The sequence below is a fragment of the Podarcis gaigeae genome (assembly GCF_964106915.1).
Source record: "Podarcis gaigeae genome assembly, chromosome: 12".
NCBI lineage: Eukaryota > Metazoa > Chordata > Lepidosauria > Squamata > Lacertidae > Podarcis > Podarcis gaigeae.
Window position 1 is genome coordinate 58,743,020 of NC_139688.1, and position 15,226 is coordinate 58,758,245.

The 15,226-nt window shown below is 42.1% G+C and overlaps 1 protein-coding gene across 7 annotated transcripts in view; it reads left to right on the top strand.

Annotated features, from left to right (window-relative positions):
- The window catches only part of HECW1 (HECT, C2 and WW domain containing E3 ubiquitin protein ligase 1), a 192,074-nt gene that overhangs the window by 46,974 nt on the left and 129,874 nt on the right, over positions 1-15,226 (top strand). For 2 of the 7 annotated variants that reach the window (XM_083706240.1, XM_083706237.1), the window contains exon 2: positions 786-843. The exons of the other annotated variants lie outside the window; for them this stretch is intronic. In XM_083706240.1, coding sequence (XP_083562366.1) covers positions 817-843 — 27 coding nt within the window. In that variant the 5' untranslated portion in view covers positions 786-816. The remainder of the gene's footprint in view (positions 1-785; positions 844-15,226) is intronic. 7 annotated transcript variants of the gene reach the window in all.

Consider the following 15,226-nt stretch of genomic DNA (forward strand, 5'->3'; position numbering starts at 1 on the left):
GTTGTTCTTTGTGAATGTAGCATCCCACTCCAAAATATAAAGCACTGAAATGAGCTCCATGGATTTTACTGTAGTGTGCTACATCACAATGGCTAAGATCCAAAGTTCTGTGGGGCTTCAACATACACCTGAGACCTTAGGTGAGCAGAGTCTGGTGGCCTTGTCTCCACATAATTCTCCTGATAATTGCTGATAAGCATTCCTCTCCCCTTTTATTGCCTTGTAGCAGATAGTTTCCATCACCGAGCCATGTTATGAATAGGACTTTACTGTACAATCCTGGTGGGGTGGGGTGGGGTGGGGGGAGGGAGGTCTAAATCCCATTTGCTTCAATGAAGCTTAGAAACATCAAATTTTTAGTGTTTAATGGACTGCACCATCCATCAAGCAGCAAATCTTTAGATTTAAATGAAAAGGTTTTTCTGGTGGTACTTTCAATTCGGTCATTGTTACAACAATGTTGATTTAGTTATAAGATTTTCTTAGACCAAATGAATAACTTTTAACGGCATTTTCCAATATGTTTTCAAGTTATTTCAAAGCTTTTCTGTTGTTTTTAACAGTGCAAGTTTTATTGGCTTAGCATCCAAGTCTACAGCAATATGTTAAGAGGAAAATGATAAAAAGCAACATAAAACACACCAAACATAAATGAATACACATTGGAATGGAGGAGGTATATTTTGGGGCAAAACACAATGTTCTGTTTTCATAAATATATGTCTCTGTATTAATATGTCACTTTGGAACACATACTGAGTTAACCTCATTGAACTTTTCCCCAGGAATTGATGCACTTACAATTGAGGAGTCATTATGCTGCTCCACCTGTGTAGTGTTAAGGTCAGTGTGTTTTTCTGATTATAAAAGCCATCCATGTCATTCCATTATAAATCCACAACCAGTCACAATGGAATGTGCCATAGCCCAGGGCTGGTTGCAGGTGCCCTAGGTAAACACTGTTCAAAGGTCTGCCCGATTCAGATAGTGTGGGTCTGCTTAAGCAAGAGTGGGGAACTTTGGGCCTAGGGGCCAAACTGAACCCTCTCCTGGTTTTTGTCTGTTCCCGTGCAGTTTCCCAATGACTCCTGTTGAACTTTGGTTTTGTTCTGTCCTTGACTCATTTTTAAGATCTAAGGGACATGGAAAAGACCTTGCAGTAATAGGCTTCAAGGTAAGACATGTATCTGGTTAAGGAAGCCTAGTTTATAGCAGGGGGTTACCACTTAAATAGTAGCTTGAAGCCAGCCACAGATTCAAAAGTGTGGTGAATTTGACATGCATGTCCTGCTCGCTGAGGCATTTATTCCCACAGCCCTCAATGGCCCAGTGGCTTAGCTCACAGTAACACAGTGCCGGAAGGACTGGAGGAGAAGCAAAGAAGCCACAGTCTCCTCTGTGGGAGCATCCGTGCTAAGGCATGGTTTGGCTTAGTATTGTGTACAAGCTGAGCATTCATGTGCCTCCAATATCTAAGCTATTTGTGAGTGCTTCCCCCACGAACACAGAGCACTCCTACATTAGGGAAGTGATATAACTGGTGCAGATATGCACAACCTCTTACCTTCTTATTTAAAATACTACTCCCACTAAATTGGGGGGGGGGGCGGCGTTCTGGGATGACATGCCCTACATACATAAATTATTAAAACCGCATCAGTGCATGCATGTGTATGGGAGAGTGTGTGAAACATCATATAAAAATCCCTAATCAACTTTTTCTAAGGGCAACCCAATTAACCAATTTTAAATTGGCTTTTTGGGTAGCCCTTACACCGAAAGATCAAAAGAGGGTAGAGCAGTGCTAACAGGTTACACTCCATTTGCACAAAAATCACCGGCTTCTACCCTGCCCGCTCACCTTCACCCTCCACAGAGGCAAGCAAATGGCATTATTCGAGGGTACGTTCCAGCCAGGCAAAGCCCCTTGAGGAGGGTGCAGAATACTGGTGAGGGGGTGATGCCTGGGAAGAGTCCTATAGGTAGGCTGGGGGGGTGGCTGCTTGATTTGACCCTCAGGCTTGTGGTTCCTCACCACTGCTTTATACGGAAGCCTAAAAAGTGTTCCTTTTGAAATGGCATCCTCAAAAGTCTACTTAGCTTAACTGCATGCACATCCTTTTTTCAGCGTCTTCCCATAAATCCTATTTTTGAAATCTAGCTATGGCACTTATAAAACAAGGAGCAGCGTGCAGCTTGAGCATTGCAGCTGATCATATTCATAGTGAGCCAAACACAGATGGTGCACCTGCCACTCATGCATGTGGCGTTTCTCTAATTCATAGAATCGTTAACCTTGACTTGATTCAAAGTCATTACAGCGCATAAATCAGCCATCATCATGTGCACGACATATGAAACCTGAAGCATATAAAGCACCTCAGTAGTATATATTTGAGGATCTTAAAGATGCTGAGCATGCAGTAGATTCTTGTTCCTATATACACAATTTTGCTGAGCTTAGTCCTGCTAAATTACTATGTGTTTGTACAAAATCAGAACATGTGGCAGTGTTTTCCCTGGTGCTATTTCTGTCTCTGAAATAAATAAATAAAGTATTTTGGGATTTGCTTCTTACTCCATTCTACTTTGTTGCTGAATCATAGAACAATTTCATTGCCTACTAATACAGAGATTTCCAAGTGCCGCATGTGTTTCGTACATATGAAATTCCTGTTATGTTCTTTAATTTCATATGGGCTTTTAAAAAACCCTTGAAAGTTATTTCTGTTGTTGAGAAAATGTTTACAGCTAATTGTCTGAGGGAGGAAAACAGTGCTGCAAATTGTTGAAGAAATGCATGAAATCACTTTACGATTATTGCATTTATATGTTTCCTAAATTTTGCACTGTTCTCATCGTTGCTAAAATGAAAGGATGTCTGTTTGGTCTTTTGAAAGTACAAAGAAATGAAAAAAAAACACCATATAGGTGTAAAAGGTGCCCCAGTTTAAGGGCAAACCCTTCTCTTCTTTCTTGCATCTCTGCTGCTACAGCATTTTCCAGCAGTGGCCAATATGTGTGCTGGGAAGTAAAAGGTTGCTACTCTGCAAATTGACCTGAGAGTACTCTAAACTCTTACCATCAGTAGTGCAGGCATCATGTGCACTAAGCAGGCACACATCTGCTTAATGACTTAGTAGTGCCTAGCATGGGTTCCTGACCTCATGGCTCTGGCTTACAAGATGCTAACCTAGCAGCTTCCTTGGGTCTCCCACAACCTTGTGATGTTCATTGGTAATCAATGTTGAGTCATCCTCCTCCTTGGTTACCACTCAGTAGTGATCTCTTCCATCCTAGAGTGCCATCTCAGTCACTACAACTGGTGTTCTCATCTGTTTTCCACCTCCAACATTTCTTACCTACACCTTACTAACACATCAATACCTCCATTTTACCTGATACAGCCATCTGCTCCTAGTTTTGCCATATTTTGAAGAACAAAAAAGAGGACACATTTGCCAACTTCTATTTTTAACTCTGGATCTCTATGATGACTCTCATTTTACATACCCATGAAAAAAAGAATGTGTCCTGGAAAAAGAGGACAAATGCCAACCCTAGTCCTGCTTACCCACAAACTCCTTACAGCTACCCCTCTTTCCTTGGAAGATCTGCCCATCTCCAAAGAACTCCAAATACTCCCCAGGTATTTCCTTATCTCTCCTCAAAGCCTCTCGTATCCTTGCAATTTTGATGTGCGCATTCTAATAGATCAGAGCCATCTTTCCTACATGTTCAAAGGTAGCTGTGGGCTCAGAGAACAGTACACCTTCCGCAGCTTAGCCATGCCTTCCAGCACCACCCGCGTCCCTTTCCAGCTAATAACAGCTGGAAGTAAATGCCTCTAAAATCAGTGGAACTTGCTTCTGGTTGTGAAGCTACTGCATTAGCTGGCTATAATATATTACCGATTCAGCCTGCCTTGCAGATAGAATAGACAAGAAATTGTGTCATGGACTGGCTGGATACAGAAGAGTGCACCAGCTGGGCAACTCCCAAGGGCACCCCCCAAGAGAAGAAGGTTCAAATTTGATTGTGGTTTACTGAATTGCCTTCAGTCGACGCTACCAATTCATACCAGTTTCAAGTGACTTTAGCTACCGTGTCTCTCGCATACAGAGCCCTAAGAGATTTTATTTCTGGGATGGGGTGGGGTGGGGGCCTTGAACAATGAATTGTTGGCATCTTCAGATAATTACCATTCATAGAGTTTGAGATGAGGCAGACACAGCTGAGGCATTGGGGAAGAGAAGAGAAATGGATGTCCTAAGTTGTATTTCCCCCCAAAGAAATTAAACAAAGGCCAAATACATAACAGCAATCTGGACCTGCCTCCAGTGACATCCAGCTCTTCCCCCAGAATCCATGGAAGCCACTGCAAGGAGAGGTCTACATGCGCAAGGCTTTTCTGCCTCAGACGTTCACACTAGCTCAGCTTCTGCTGTGCTTGCAGAAGGTCCAGTCCTCAGTATATCCAGGCAGGACTGGGAATGTCCCCTCCCTGAAACCAGCCTAGAGAACTGCTGCAAGTCAGTGTAGACAATATTGAGCTAAGTGAAGCAATGGTCTGACTCAGTATAAAACAGCTGCCTATGTTCCATTAGCAGGTCAGTGGCAGAGGCTGGGCAGAATGGGTGCGGAGGAGCCACGCACCGCAGAGTCCTTTCACACAGCTAATGCGTAATGGGGGCGCCTGCCTAGTTCAAGGTCAGGGGGGAATGTGATTAAATACACAAGTTTTACTGTGTGTACTTGGCTGCCTTGATTCATAGTGCCCATCCAGATCTTAACATGCAGACAATAAGCCTTCTGTTTATAAAGCCAGTTAGACGTTTAACAGTGTAGCGCCTTAGCGTATAATTTAGGAAAACCCTAATGCAAGCATTTAAAGTGAGTAAACGAATAGCTAAGGACATCATAAATCTTTTACTGGCAGCTCAAAAAGCAAAAGTGTTGCTATTTATCAAGCATAAAGGGAAACATCTCCTTTATCACAATGGAACACGGCTGCTGAAAGAAGACATTCTATCTCACTGAACTGTCTGATGTAAATTGGGTTGCCACCCATCAAGATTATCCACATCAGCTCAGAAAGCACCGTGACGATCAAGAAAAGCATTGGGATTGTTATGCTGTACAAGAGCCACTAGCCTTTCCTCCCTTTTCCCTGCTCAGGAGAACAAGTGAGCTAATTTGAATACTTGCTACTGCAGCCTCTGAGCCGTAAGACACAGCTGGTGCCCCCAGGGTGAGAAGGATCCGTCTCACCTTGCCCCTCCCTTGGCTACGTCCTCCTCATAGCCTTGCGCTACCACACATTCTGTGGGGAAGGTGTGTGGACTGGCCATGACCTGTACACCTTGAGGCATCTCTGCTGCCGTCTCTGAGAAGTTTTGAATTTTGGGGGACATTTTCTCCTTCCTCTGCATTAGAGTAGAACCCATATGACATTTGTCTTGCTTCACAAATCAAAAACACTCTTTTACCAACCAGCTTGCACCTGTTAGCTTTAAAGAATTCCAAAGAAGGAGAGCTTAGGATAGAACTATGTATGATGCTAGCACACCTGTGTCTTCAAATGTGAGTTTACTCCAAACAGCCATAAAGTGGTGGAGTAAATGGTTCAGTTTGCATCACAGAAGTAATGGACCAAAGGGGGTGAATCTTTCACCTGCCTGTGCCTTATTTCATTTGTAATCCTATCTCTCAGTCTAAGGGTTTCAAAGTGGCTAATGGAATTTTTAAACACAAAAGTCATTAAAATCACAGATGCTAATAAAGCAATAAAATACAGTAACACATTCAATTGATAGCCAGCAAAACTAAATTAAATAAAATTCAATTAAAAGCTAGAGAACATTTAAAATGGCTTAGAATCATAGAACCATAGAATTGTAGAGTTGGAAGGATCTTAAGGGTCATCTAGTCCAAGCCCCTGCAATGCAGGAACCTCAACTAAAACATACATTACAGTTAATTGTTTAACTTCTGCTTAAAGATGTATGTCCACCACCTTTTGAGGGAGTCCATTCCAAGAGTTGAACAGCTCTTAATATCAGAAAGTTCTTCCATATGTTTGTTTAGTTGGAATCTCCTTTCTTGTAACTTGAAGCCATTGGTTCGAGTCCTGTCCTCCAGAGCAAGAGAAAACAAGCTTACTCCTTCTTTCATGTGACAGCTCTTTAGATATCTGAAGATGGCTATCGTATCCCCTCTCAATCTCCTCTTTACCAGGCTAAAAACATACCCAAATCCTTCAACCATCCCTCATAAGAATTGGTGTTCAGACCTTTAATCACCTTGGTTGCCCTCCTCTGCACACAATCCAGCTTGTCAATATCCTTAAATTGTGGTGCCCACAACTAGACACAGTACACTGGGCACTCAGCTACACAGCTGCAATTATAATGTTATGTGTGTTATAAAAATGTGACACCGGGTGGCGCTGTAGAGCTCAAAGGCAAATTGCATATATATGTTTTATAGCATTTCTTTTATAGCATTTTCATAGTGTTTTTTTATATATCTGTAGATCCAGCCCAGGTGTGGTCTGACCGAGGCAGAATAGAGTGGGACACTATACTTCTGTTGATGCAGCCTAGAATAGAATGGGCTTTTTTGCAGCTCCATCTCACTGCTTGTAGTCTCGTAAAACCCCTAGATCCTTTTCACATGTAGTACTGGCAAGCCAAGTGTCCCCCACCCTATGGGTGGACTTTAGTAATCTTTTGTAATGTGGCATCCTACGCCAGGCCAAAATTTGGATCTTCTCAATTCTGTGCCCCCTTGGCTTGGTGCCCTTGGTGTTTTTTGCAGGAGGGAGAAGCAGCTGCTCATCTTATATTTGAGCAGCTGGTTCTTCTTGCCCATGTGTAGAACCTTACATTTGTCTCTGGATGTAGTTGCCTGACAATCCCAAGGGCGGAGAGTTCCAAAGATGAGGAGCCACAATCAAGAAGGCCGTGTTCTGCAAGATCACACTACTAGAGGGTATTAGTAGGAAACCTCTGTAAGGGTTAGCATTTGCATATTGAAGCAGGAAGTCCTTCCACTCCATCAGGGCTTTAAAAGCCAGAAGCGGCATTTGAATTGTGGCTGGTAGCAAATTGGTAGTCAGTGAAGCTTTTAAAACACTGGGAGGCTGTAATCTCTCTAACCAATATCAGTTAAAAGATGCTGTTTAATAACAACAATACTTGCCCTCCGCTTGCTCATGAGCTCCCCTGGGGTGCGGGGCAAACAGTCTTGGGCAGTGGATACTACAGAGGAAAGTCAACAGGCAGAGGAAGTGTTTAGCAGCCACTTGCCATAACCATACTGGACATTAATTTGGAATCTCAGCAATCTCAGCTGGTCTATTACTATCATGTTCCAACTTTTGGTTTTGGCAAACCTGCCCCTTTGCCTGTCCACAGCAGTTGCAAACTGGCGGGAGGCAGTGGCGTAGCGTGGGGGGGTGCGGGGGGGGGCGGCCGCACCGGGCGCAACATCTGGGGGTTAGGGTTAGGGGGCGCAAATCCACGGGTTAGGGGGCACAAATTACTTGTCTTGCCCCGGGTGCTGACAACCCACGCTATGCCACTGGCGGGAGGGGCCAGCAGGGTGGGGTAGCAGAGAGGTTTGGGTGGCAATGTGAATGCTTCTCACAATGCTCTCCCTAAATAGTTGGAAGACAAAGGTTTTTCACAAGAGGTAAAATGTTTACAAGGAGAACCCTCACCTTTTGGCTTAGCCAAGTGTCAATAACTATAATCTGGAGAAGGCATATTATAGGACACATTTCCCAGAAAAGCTGGGAATTTATGAGTCAGAAGTATTTGCTCTCTTCTAGGAAACCGATGTTCCATTTTGTGAGGTGATTCAGTTCTTCCTGTAAAATTTGGTGATTCCTCATCTTAGAAATGATTTTCCACCTGATGGATCCTGCAGTATTTATTAACATAAACTGACTTTCTTTTCCAAAGCCACTAGTAGAAAATACTGAATAAAAATGATTCCAAATTAATCCTGCTAGATGATAGTGGGTTCTGGCAAGATCTCATGAGATATTGCTGAAATGCACTCCATGAGATCTCACTTCTCTGCCACTGGAGATGGCTTCCTCACCCCACCTCACGAGGAAGCCAGCCCTGCTTTTAGCTAAAGTCTGCCCTCTTCCATTTTAACAAATTCTCTCTCTCTCTGTCTCTCTCTCTCGTAAATAATGTTTATTAATTTTCAATTAAAAACATCCCAATTAATGATAAATTCAATCAAATCAAATCGCAATACAAACATATAAAGCCAAATGACATTCCAAATTAAAATTTCAGGGAAGGACTTCCCATGTTCTGGAGGTCCAGAGCAATTATCTCACACATTTTTTTCCTGCTTTCTTCTCTATTGTTACACCAGTTTCCAAATTCTGATGTTAACTTCTCAAAATCTCTTCAGTCGCCGGTACATAACTCTTATCATTTTAAATAAGTCCGTATGTCCATTTGCCTGCCGGAACACAGTTTAATTCACGTTATTGTCCATCAGAAAGAATTCTCCATGCAACTCTGGGCTGTTGTCCAAATCTACTTCATTTGAAGATTAATGACACCGTAGGCTCTTGAGTTGTTATTCCAAAGCACTTTGTAGAAAATCAAAAGGATAAGATAGAATACGATATATTTCACTTAATGCTTTCAGAACTCATTTGGTGATTTATCAGCTTTTCCTGGTATTGGCACCTGCCCCCCTCCCTGGGCCCGGGGGGGGGGGCGGGCTGCTAAACACCAGCTTTGCCTTCATTTTCACCTTTTATAACAATATTCTGTGAAATCGGATGCACTATTTTTTGTGAAATATTTTCCCATATTGTAGTCTATATTATAGTCCAAAAAAAAGATGCTTCCCACAACACCAGAAGGAGGAAATTTTTCTTCTACGCCACAGCTAATGAGCACCATTTTATGAGCTCTTTTGTCTTTTGCCAAGTCCAATTACCAAGTCCAATTACAACTTCAAACAAGGGTTGTGCGGCCAAATAACAAATTACAATTGAGACTTCACCTGTATTCCGTTTAATGTTAATGTAGATTTATACATCTATAGATGTAGATGTACAGAAGAAAAGAAATAGCTGCTCACCTCACATTAATGAAAACATGATAGGAGTCATTTTCAAAATCTTAGCATCCAGCGACTGTTTCATTTAGCTGATCTTTTTTGTCTCCTCCTTTCCAGAACACACCTGTTTATTGTCCAGATCTTTTTATTTTTAGCAAACAGGTATCCCCTGCACGAAGGAACAGCTTTCAGAGAGTTCCCAGTTGGCTCCCGTGCCAGGCTTGGCACCCAGCGTCCTCAGTCCTCGCATCTTGTTGCGAGCGACAGATAACGGACGATCTGCGGGAGAAGCAGCCCCCCACCCTAAGGGGGTTGGCAGAGCTAATTACCCTCATATTAACTCTGAATTTCTGGTACGACTGGGGGTCTGATCGCATGGGAGGCAGCCATTTCCCTCAGCAGGAAACAGGAAGTCCCCATTTTAACAAATTATCTTAATCATCTAAATGTGTTTCTAGTGCAAATAGTAATTTCCTGTTTGTTACTGATGAATATTGGCTGTCAGTGCTGGCTTTGCCTCAACCTCGGATGCTGTAACTTCCATTTCCTACACTGCCCAGAATGGGATCGTGCTTCCTGGCCTCATCCAGATCTCAGTGCATTCAGTGAATGGTAGAAAGGGTACCTCTATACACAGACCACAGCATACATGTCGAAGCTCTTTCCACTCAACCCACAGAGGTTGGGGGCAGCACCAGTGGGTGCAGTCATGCTCCTCTTCTCCATGTATCTGTAGAGGGAAACTTAAACGGGTCCCCACCTCTCTTGTTAGCAGTTAATTTCACCTAATAATTGGGAGGAGGGATTAATGGCTTTGGAAGGGGAACCATAAACAAAGGCAGCTTCTCTTCTCCATAACTGTGAGTGTGATCTCTAAGGCGGAATCTACACACATATAAAAACCGTTCTGAAAATGCTTTTTTAAAAAGCGTTTTTAAAAATACATTGAATTTTCTATAAGGCTCACTAATGCCATCTAGTGTCACATTGTATATTGCACTTAAAGCACACTTAAAATGTTTTATTTGCAGCTGTATAGCTAAGTACAGTGGTACCTCGGGTTACGAACTTAATTCGTTCTGGAGGTCCTTTCTTAAGTTGAAACCGTTCTTAACATGAAGCGTGCTTTCTCTAATGGCGCCTCCTGCTGCTGCCGCACTACTGGCGCGTGACTTCCACTTGCATCCCAGGGCAAACTTCACAACTAGGGGCATCTACTTCTGGGTTAGCGGAGCTCGTTACCCGAAGCATTTGTAAGGAGGACGGTATGTAACCCGAGGTTCCACTGTACTAAGTGTTGTTTGCCTTTGGGTGATGAAGTCTTCAGAATTACAACAGAATGCTCACCTATGCTATATTTTTATCATGCGACGCCATGTGATCAGATTGAAGTTTTCCTTGGCCTGTCTCTAGGGTTCCAGGCGAAGCAAAGTATAAACTTGTTTCTGCTTCATGCATCTCTGGGAATATATTCAGCGAAGAAGCCAGGAAGCTTCATAGTAGCTAAGGATGTGAATTTGCCTCTGTTGGGTCAAGGCAAATAATGGGTCATGTGTAAAGGCTGAAGCAGCCTTTGGTAAAGTCAGTATGAGTACAGACCATTTGCAGAATCACAGTTAATGAATCACAGTTTAATACAAGTATCTAATCTGACATTAATTAAAAGAATTGGCTTTAAATGACATGAGAAAAATACAGTTGATTATCAAATGAACTCATCTTGATTTATTGCAAAGACTGCTAGGAGAATTAATGAGAATGTTATTATCTCAAAGGATTATAGAACGGTGAATGTACCCTTAACATGTGCAAATTCCATGGACTTGTTATTCTACAGATTCCCAAGATACATTGTTGTATTTATTAGGATTTCTGCTATTTGAGCAATTCCTGGTTACATTTTCTACAGCATTCAAATGTGGAAGAATCAAAAGTGAGATGGCAGGTGTGTCTGTGATCCGACTATAAAATGAACAAATACTTTGCTTGGTAGCTTGAGTTTGAGTTTTGGAGTTTGTGTCAGAATAGCCTGCCTCTGCATAGGGAATGTTTTGTGACCAGAGAGGCAGAGATTTTTTTAAAATACAGAACAGGTAGCTTCTTCTGGAATACATAATTCTGTATCATTAAAAGTGACTGTATCATTTACTCACACCCAGTGCAAGAACACAGTAGAGTTACCTACTCCCAAGTAAAGGCTAAATAGAGGGAAGCAAGATTGGAACACAGAAAGAGACATACTGAGCAACGGCCATGATGGATGGAGGGCTGGGGTCTCAGAAGCCTAACTATTAAAATATATCAATCTGTTTCTCAGAGTATCAAACTAGTTCACTGGCAGCAGACTAGTGTGGCCTCCTACACAGTTTGGGAAGTAATAGACTAAAAGGTACTGCATTTTAATAGACATTATTATGAATTACTGTTATTTATGATTAAAAAACAACGAATGAAATATAAACATGTGACACTCAAGGTTTTGCCCACCGACAGTGGCTGGAGATGGTGTCATAACATGTTTTGGTTACAGTATATATGAGACTGCTATGAAGATGAGAATATTAAATGATATCCTCTCCCTCTGCCTAATCTCTGTTGCAAAGTTACAAGGCCCTGGCAGCTGCAAAATTTATTATTTGTTTATTATATTGGCATTGTATGATAATTTTATAAATGATACATTATGTGGCTTAGCAAAACCTTGCGAATTGTACTAATATTGGGACAATGACCAACACTCCTGCTTGCGTGTTTTCAGGGCTTTAGGGAACTGAGTACTTTGGCTCTCAAGGCTTTGTAAAGCTTTTTATTTACCCAAATTTACACATATGAATCTGTGAAGAGTGTTTGTTGAGGAGGCTTCTGTGATGGACAGCAGAGCCAGACCAGAGTCTGGTGATGCAGTGCCTCAGAATTCCACCAGAGGGCTGGAGCCTCTCTCTGATTGGCTACCATGGCAGCTGGAGTAGCACTTTGGGCGGGAGAATAAAAGGAGCCTTTTCCGAGGGAGTTTTTGGATAGGGGGAGATACCTGAGATGGGAGATAGGGATTAGGATAGGGTTTATCTGAGGGAGAATTGGTTCAAATTTGAGTTTAACATCCATTCTGAAGAGAATATCTATAGCTAGAGGAAGGAGGCGTGTAGCTTAGATAGTAAGACAGTGTTGAGTGAAAGCAGGCCTACGAATGCCAGGTATTTTTGATCACCTGCATGGAATAAGGATGCTCTTTATAGACTGATCTCTGCCCTCCCCCCCATTACACTTGATGTATTTGTAGGAATGAAAGAAGGGCAATAGTGGGTAGAAGCAATACTACACAGATGATGATGAGCCAAATAGGTCAGTTTCTGCTCTCATGTACACCCACGCAATTCTTCAGCTTCCAGGGATACGCTCTTCGTCTGTAGGGTTTTGATTAAAATTATTAATGTAGCTTTTGATATCTGTGCTGACTTTTTCCCTTTAGATTTAGAGCATTATAAATAATAAACGATGCCTGTGCATATCTTGCATGCTTATAACATCTCTGTTCACACTGCAGGGCTTGCAGATTTGGAATGTGCAACACCCATCACTTGTGCTTTGTTCTTGATCAAGGAGGTTGTCGGGAAGAGAATTTAGAGTTTCAGAATCAACTTTGAAGTGTCAGAGGAATTACAATTAAGATTCTGCTACACTGACACCACCCATAATAAGCTTGTTTTCCCAGTTTATGAAAATGGAGAAGCTTGTCACTTTGGGCTAATTAAAAGCTACGGACTGGTGGAATTTGCTTCATCCTATATATTTCCTATTTTGCTTATTTTCAAAATTTATGCCTTCAGGGAACCCTTTCTGCATTTACTCAACTTCCAGGAACCTCTGCATGCCTGCCACAGAATCCCAGCACCTTCTTATTTTATGTACGGGGTCTGTTGTCCGGGTTCACAGTTGCAGAGTGAGGCCAAGAACACATCCAACTTGCAAGTGTGCATTGAAAGAGAAGATGAGTGGCAGTGGGAAGCATGTCCTCTATTACTGATTTTCTCATTGAGCAAACCCTGATAAGCAACCAAGGAATCCACCAGATTCCCTGGCACATAGTTTGAAAACCAATTCTTTATAGTTCAGGTGGCCAGTCCATGACACAGACACCAAGCATTTGACATCTTTGGGCAGAAGTACACCTATTCAGTCGTATCCTAGATTCTGCAGACTAAACAACCTGTGACCCACCAAACCAAAAGCCCACAAGAGCTTTAATATTTCTTTTGCTTGCCAGGAATTGCAAAAATTCTTTTACAGGGGAGACTGTCAAGTACCTGGCAATCCTCGGTATATAGCTGTTGAGCTGTATTTGATACAGTGAAACACAAGCTGTGCCGTCCTTATCCTTGATTAAATAAAGAAGACCCCTTAACAATGTAGACTGGAAATATACAAGCAGGAGAGCTGGAAGGCTTGCCTCGGACATAGAGGCAAACACACTCTTTCCTGCATCTGCAATGATGCCGCACTCCTTGGTAAACCACTTCAAGGTACCTGGAAGATGCACATGTAGAGCAATGAGCCTGACAATGGAGCTCTCATACTTTGGAATGAAATTTGTTGCACGCTTGTGAAAAAAAGTTTTGCTTACCTTACTACTCTGTTTATTTTGAATGGGTACTTTTTCGAGGCTTTCTACAAATTTATCCTGTAGCTAGATTAAGTTCTGGAATCCTGTACATATTTACCTGAGAGTAAGCCTGACTGAAGTCACATTAGTGTTTGTGTGTAGGATTGCACTGTAAGAGTATTTTAATACTTCTGCTGCTATGCAGAGAGGAACTACTCTCTCAATTTTGTCTCAGCCTGGAATTTGCACTTCAACTGCAAAAAAATTAATCCTGTAGTTTATTGTAATGCTTTGAAACTCAGGTGAGAGTTAAAAGCATCTACCACAATAATTCTACTGTGCGTATTCTCCAGGTGGATGTGGGTTGGGCTACTGAATGTTAACTTATAAGAAAAAGTTGCTCGTTCTATAGAATGGACTCCCTTTTTCATTCTGAAATATTGCCAAAATCAATATACAATTTTTAAATCCAAATATATTGCTTGTTTGAAGATTGGGAAAGTTGCCGCTAAGGGTTGGTTCCTGTTACAAGGTAGCAATGGCGTCCAGCGCCGCTGCTCAGCCTCCGATAACAAACAGTCCCCCAAGGAACTGTAAAAGGTCAGGCAGCAGGCAAACCACGCTGCAGGCCCCCAAGGCTTTCAATGGAAGGCAATGCCTGCATTCTTCCCCCTTTCCGCTTGCAACAGCTGGAATACCCAGAGCGAGTGATTCCAGCTCCCCGATCTCACTTGTGACAACCTGGAAGTCCCGAACATTTGATCTTTTCAACAGGTTTTACTATTCCAGATCTAATAACTTGCTCAGTGGAAAGAACATGGTGAAACAGTATTGTCCTGGACCTGTGTTTAAAAGCAACTGGCATTTTCTGTCTCAGAAAAAGCATGTACCTCATACGATGTTAATGAGCTCAGAAATGTTGAGTTTATATATGCATTCTCTCAGCACTTCTTGATTTATGTACCTGATGGAACGACTAGGGGACACTTATGCAGCTCTTCTCATATAGACGGGAACAGGTGTGCCAATTTCCTCCCACTCCCCAAGACATGAACATATACAGTGGGCCTGAAACTTACGTGAGGGTTATATTCCGCGGATTGCGCCTAAAGCCAAAATCGCGTATAGTCAGAGCACATTGGGTTCAGTCTTTCTGAGAAATACTGAGAAATACTTTTTCTTTTTGTCTCTTGTGCTATGCTGTGCTCTAATTGAAAAAGATGTGCAAATTTTCATTATGGGCATCATCACTTGACTGCCACAAATAGATTGGATATTGGCTGGGTTTGATAGTTGGGTTACAATGTACTTTAAAGTGGGACACACTGGATTGAACTCATTTTAAGAAAGATCTACAAAAACGTATTGAGGCATTAGTATGTTCTCTATGTGTCAAAGCATGATAATATTTAAATATTTATTTTCCTGACAAACAATAAGATTTAGTATTTTTTACCACATTTTCAAGTGTAGTCCAAGCCCAGCATTCTAATTATGTGTAACAATTTCTGCAGCATTTGGGCAGGG